At 42.8% G+C, this 6,563-nt stretch overlaps 1 protein-coding gene across 1 annotated transcript; it reads left to right on the forward strand.

Annotated features, from left to right (window-relative positions):
• Positions 1 to 2,217: 2,217 nt before the first annotated feature.
• On the forward strand, positions 2,218 to 3,299 carry LOC124081011 (heat shock factor-binding protein 1). Its single transcript, XM_046427117.2, has one exon. The coding sequence runs from the start codon at positions 2,281 to 2,283 to the stop codon at positions 2,509 to 2,511; it is 231 nt and encodes a 76-aa protein (XP_046283073.1). The 5' UTR covers positions 2,218 to 2,280; the 3' UTR covers positions 2,512 to 3,299.
• The last annotated feature ends 3,264 nt before the right edge of the window (positions 3,300 to 6,563 follow it).

The raw sequence follows: 6,563 nt of genomic DNA on the forward strand, positions 1-6,563 counted from the left end.
CCTTTTTAGATTTTCTTCTTTTGAGACAAGGCCTCACTAAGTTGTCAAGACTGGCCTCAAATCTTCTATCCTCCTGGCTCAGTCTTTTGAGCCACTGAGATTACAGACAGCCAGCTTGGAGATGTCATTTATTGGGAAGGGACGCATTTGGGGAGGAAGATCAAGAGTTTTAGATTGGGATGTTTTAGATTTGAGGTGCCAGGAGAAAATGCTTAATAGGAAGCTGAAGAAGAAGGTCTAGAGCTCAGCAGAGAAATCTGAGTTGGAAATGAGCCCCAAAAGTGAGTGGCAATTCAAGCAGATGAAGTCATAAAGAGGTTCAGAGAAAAGACAAGATGGCCTAACACCAAAGCTCTGAGGAACTCTAATATTTAGAGGTCAGGTAGAGCACAAGCTGCCAAAGGAGAAATCAGAGAGCTAAGAATAAAATCAGGAGAATGTGGATTTCTGGAACCCAAAAGAAAAGAGTCTTCCCGAAAGGGGATGGTAAATTGTGTTGAATACTACAGAGATGAAGCAGGACTGCACGGAGAAGTGCTTAAGGATTGGGTAAGATGGATGGTAACTTTGTTCTGCGCAGTCGCAGTGGAGAGGCACTGGTAACTTTGTTCTGAGCAGTCGCAGTGGAATCTAGCTAGGCATCTACATGCAGTGGCTTAGGGTGAATGAGCAGTAAGGTAGTGGAGACAACCAAAGTGGTTAAGACTTTGGCAGTGTTAGCTCGGAGGGGTGAAGATGGGGCAGCAGTGGAAAGAGAATATGGAGTCCGATATTTGCTTTTTATTTTTGGTGGGGGGATATGGTGCTGGGGGTTGAATGCAGGGCTTTGCACATGCTGGGCAAGCGTTCTACCACTGAGCTACATCCCCGGCCACAAGATATTAAGATATCTGAATTTGGATGGGAACTACTTGAGCTCATTTAGAGGATAATGGGAAGGACAGAAGGAGAGAGGTAAAGGATACAGGCAGGTAGGGAATGACCCATGGGGGTGACCCACGTGTGGAAGAAGGCAGAAGCCCTAGAGCACACGTGGAGGATGGGGCTCTGACAGGTCACCAGGACATTACCTGTTCCTTCTCAGTCAGCTTGGACTATACTCCTCCTTAGGGCAATCTACAAATGTTGCTTTTCCAGGATCTTGACTTTGGCCTTTTCTTCTCATTTGCCATGTTATTCCTTAGTGACTTCATCCACTTTTGTGACTTTATCCCCTAATTGCGCATAACTCTCAAAGCCCAGATGTCTCTTCCCTGTGTGCAGACTTGGTACATGTCCAACTGCAGACTGAATATCTGCATTTGGATGCTCATGGGCAGTGGTGTGCTGGCGTCAGCTGGTGCCAGCTCATATCAGCTCACAAGAGCTCATTATACACCTCTCTTCCCAACTCCTTGTTTAGTGAATTAATGTTGGTTGTAGTGACTTGAAATTGCCTATGGTGAGAGTATTTACATCTTGGAAATCGGCAAATTCTTCTGATCAGTGCTTCCTTTCCCTGAAGATCTGATTGTTAAAACATTTACTGCACACTGCTGTTTGCAGACAGTCTCCACTCAACATATTCTGAACTAAATCACCTTCCCCTGGACCCCATCCTGCCAAACCCTATCCTTTCCTTCAATCTCTTTGCCAGTTAACAGCACCCAGGAGTGTCCTACTAACTCATTCCCCATATCCAAAGAATGGTCATTTAGTTAAGGTATAGGGTAAGCTATTAAAAAAAAAAAGAGTTCTCAAAATTCAATGACTTAAGTGATAATTGCAATATAGATACTCCAGGATGATGGGGGCATCTAGACCATCTTCAACATCTCTGTGTCCAACATGGCCCACGAAGCAACCACTGTCATATCTGAATCGCATGCATTGGGAAGTGGGGTCGGAAGAACAAGTTCTTCCCTATGGGACATCACTGGTTTCTGCACAGAAGCCAGTCAGATGCAAGGAAGACTGGGACATGTAGTCTTCACCTGTGCATCCAGATATAATATTATTAATAAAGAAAAAAGGGAGCTGGGTGCAGTGTGGTGCATGCCTGTAATCTGCTACTCAGGATGCTAAGAGGAGGATTTGCAAGTTTGAGGCCAACCTCGGCAACTTAGCAAGACCTGGTCTCAAAATAAAATTTTGAAAAAGGGCTGGGGATGTAGATCAGTGATTGAATGCTTGCCTAGCATGTGCAAAGCCCCAGGTTCCCCAGTACTGCAAAAAAGAAAAAAGGGAAATGGCTGGTGGGTGACAGTCTGAGACCTCGCCGCCAAGCTGGGAACCGGAGAGATGGCCGAGACTGACCCCAAGACCGTGCAGGACCTCACCTCGGTGGTGCAGACACTCCTGCAGCAGATGCAAGATAAATTTCAGACCATGTCCGACCAGATCATTGGAAGAATTGATGATATGAGTAGTCGCATTGATGATCTGGAGAAAAACATCGCAGACCTCATGACACAGGCTGGGGTGGAAGAACTGGAAGGAGAAAACAAGATACCTGCCACACAAAAGAGTTGAAGGTTGCTAATTACCCTGAAATCTGGAACACCATTTTTCCAAGCCAAGAGAAGACTGAATGGCTTTTTGCAACTAACTACTACTAAGTGTAGACAGGTTTTATATTATAGTGCATTCTTATCACATATAATAAGTTTTTAGAGTGATTTTTCTCTCCAGTTTCTGGAACATGGTATCTTCACATCTTGAAACTTGGTCAGTTGTGCTCTTAATTATTAAACACTAAAATTTTGGCAGTTCCTGCATAACATTGTCAAACTTTTTAGTGTATTTTTGTGAAGTCCTTTTTTCCTGCCATTCTTTTGTAGTAGTTGCTGTTTGATAAAAGTTGCTGTATAATTTTTTATTAGATAAGTAGTAAATCCTTCAATTATTGTTGGACTTGGTGAAGTAAAACATTTGTAGAGTTTGGATTCTTTCATTTTCAGCACAAAGTGACTGTTGTGCTAACACTAAATAATGTGTTGGCGATACTTTCCAAATGGCTAGAAGTTGTTTATTCAGAAGTGTCTGTCACTACTTTGTTGCCAAAACTCCATTGAACCACAACTTATGACTAGTCTGTGAGATCAGATGCTAAAGTCAGTGAAAAGTAACCACTGCCACTGTACTGCGTTAGCATTTTTAAATACAGGAAATACTCGAATAGCCTGATGTCATGAGGCATTCGTTAGAGTTTTGCATGAGATTCTAATACTTCAGTAGGCCTCTAGTTGTTCATCTACAATGGTTACCACAAAAAAAAAAAAAGGGCAGGATTTTAAACTCAATTATTCCATCCTTTCTTTGAGCTACTGATTGAAAAAGAGAAAAAGAAGAGAGAATATTAAGTCTGTGCCAATCATTTGGCTAGAAAATTATGAATGACTGGTAGTAGGCTCAGGTTTTTGAACAATTTCTTACCTAAATTCTTTCAGAGTAATAATTTTTGTTACTGATTATAAAAGACAGAGTTAATAACATTTGCCATTCAAAACTGCAGTGACCATGGTCTTCATAAAGGCAAACCCAGAAAAGAGTAGGGTTTAAGTCTCCCATATCACCAGTCTTGTTTGTATTGCAAATATATAATATTAAGAAAAAAAAAAAAAGGGAAATGGCTATTGGTATAAGGCTAGCTAGCTTTTTAAAAATTTCTGCTCCTTCTCCTCCTTCTTCCTCTCTCTCTCTCTCTCTCTCTCTCTCTTCTCTTTTCTTTTCTTTTCTGTTGTGGTGCTGGGGATCAAACCCAGGACCTTGAGCATGGTAGGCAAGCATTCAACCACTGACCTACATCCCCAGTCCTCAGGGCTAGCATTTTGTCACTGGTGCTACCTCTTGAATAGTGTGTGTGTGTGTGTGTGTGTGTGTGTGTGTATCCCTTATACTGTATGCCAACTGTTATTACCATAGTTCTTGCCTATTTCCTGGCCTCTAGAATTGTCCCTTTCCAATCAGCCTACCTAACGGCTGCCAGAGATATCTCTAAACCTGCAAATTGCGTAATATAACTTACTTGTTCAAAAGCATGCAGTATGACTGGGGTGTAGCTCAGTGGTAGAGAGCTTGCTTAGCTTGTGGGAGGCCTAGGTTCAATCCCCAGTGCTGCAAAATAAATAAATAAATAAAATATTTCAAGCCATGCAGTAGTTCCCCCATGGATTCCCTGAGGAGAGCCAAGCCTTCGTGTATGACATATAGACCAGGTCTTGTCCTTCTCGACTCAAAATGCCTTCCACCCCCACTCCAACTCTGTCTCCTTGTCTGCCAGAAAGTCGGGCCATTTTCTGGGACTTAGTTTAAATGTTCCTCTCTGACCACATTGTTTTGTGTCACACTGCAATGCTGGCTGCATTCCTATTGCAGGCTTTATTAGACTGTGTATTTCTGGGCACCCGCCACCAACACTGGGACAGGGGCTCTCTGTAAAGCCAAGGCACTTGGTTTATCTGGCAGAAGGGCTGGATAAGTGCTTGGCCAATAAGGAACAGACCTTACAAGATGCCAAATCATTTCCAAGATGGGGATCTGAGAGGCTTGACCCTGGCCCCAGCACCTTGGACATCATTACCTGATGCTCAAGTTTGACCAACCTGAACATGGATTTGGAATGTGACCGTGTCTAGAAGACTCTATTAGATTAATTGTTTAATCATCCATCTTCCTGGATGGACATTAAACTGAAGTTACATATTGTCCTCTGAGCCATTTTATTCCCAGTGCCTATTAGGCACCTAGAGAACATGGATAGAATGAATAGAAGAAGCCTGACAACATTTGCCGCAGAATCAACACTTTCCACATGTCTCAGTTTAAGTCTCAACTTAGTCTGGTTGCTATTGAGACTAAATGAACTATTATTTGTAAAACATTTATAGCAATGCCTGGCATATAGAAAGCACAAAGTGTCTACTAAATGAAAACAGAGTTGCATGGGACTTGGGGTGTAGCTCAGTAGTAGAGAGAATGCCTAACATGTGTGAGGCCCTGAATTCTGTCCCAAGCATGATGGGGGGGGTTGTAGGAATGGACCATTTGATCTTTAATTATTTTCTAGTCTTGTCTTCCCCTAACCCCACCCCCCAACACTGCCCTCCTTCTAGACTGAGTTTCTATTTCCACATATTCCAGAATTTTACATGTCTTCAAATCTTTGCACATGCTGTTCTCTGTGCAAATATTTCCCACTTTGTTCACCTCTGTGCCCCTATAAATACTTCCCAGTTCAGCTCAAACTTCATTTTGAGATACCTTCCCAGAGACATATAGTTGCAGGCATGAAGAAGGCATAAAAGATGTCTGCTGAATCAATAAAGGGACAAATGTCGAATTAGATCCCATGACAAATGCAAATTGGCCACAGTTGGCTGGGAGGTAAATCGAGTCTTATACCTTGCTGACCATAGCTTTTCTTCCTACCACAAGAGGAAAATTCACTTCTCATTACCAGGCTTCTAACTTATGCATAATATAGTAAAGCTTCAAAAAACTCCTAAAGGACATTTTTTTTTTTTTTAGGTGTAGGTGACACAACACAATGCCATCATTTTTATGTGGTGCTGAGGATCAAAACTGGGTCCTGCCCATGCTAGGGGAGCCCTCTCCCGCTGAGCCACAATCCCAACCCCCTAAAGGACATTTTTATGACCCAGTGTTCACTGAATAGTCCTGTGTACCCAGCTGTCAGCCAGGCACTTGATTCTGTCATCAGACTGAGTCCTCACCACAAGCTACCTTAAGGGTGGAGACAATGAAGCTTGAGAGGAGCACAGAGGTGTTATGAAACAGGTCATATCTCAACTGGCTGATAAGAGATATAGGTTCTAATCCTGGTTCTGACCCCAGTGAGCTTCATGATCCAGACAGAGCCTTCTCTCTATCTGGGGAAACCCTTATAAAACCCCAGGGTGAAGAGGCGGGTGTGAATTCATGATTGGTAAAGTTTCAAAATCTGAGAGGATTTGGGGGAATGCGGCAGGGGAGCAGGTAATGGGAATTTACAAGGTGACTTCAGAAGAAGTGAGGCAATATCATTAAATGTCAACAGAAGGAGAGGTGCAGGCCATGAATAGAATTGCTTCCCTCTCAGCATTCCTTTGATCCTCTTAACATTTTGAAAGATGAAGAAATGCAGGTCTCACCAGGGACAGTGGTCTCTGCCTGTAATCCCAACAGCTCTGGAGGCTGAGATAGGAGGATCACAAGTTCAAGACCAACCTCATCAACTTATAGCAACTTAGCAAGGCCCTAAGAACCCTTGTCTAAAAAATAAAACAAAAAAAGGCTGAGGATGCTACCCAGAGGCTAAGCAACCCTAGGTTCCCAAAATAAATAAATAAATAAATGCAGGTCTCAAGAGCTTAAGGGGCCATCCAATTCATCAAGGTATCGATTTATAGAGGTCAATGATTGATCAAGGGTCACTCGAGAAAATCTCAGGATCTCCCAGTCAGCTATGTTCTCTACAGCTTATCACTCTTGCTGATAGCAGGAGTCCTCCAGTCTAGGAAGCCACAACTGAACTCAGAATTAATCCTGGGCATGTAAAATGCTATTGTCACCAGTAGATAACC

This window comes from Marmota monax, unplaced genomic scaffold (assembly GCF_021218885.2).
Source record: "Marmota monax isolate L192 unplaced genomic scaffold, Marmota_monax_Labrador192_F-V1.1 WCK01_AAM20220418_F8-fsc00341, whole genome shotgun sequence".
NCBI lineage: Eukaryota > Metazoa > Chordata > Mammalia > Rodentia > Sciuridae > Marmota > Marmota monax.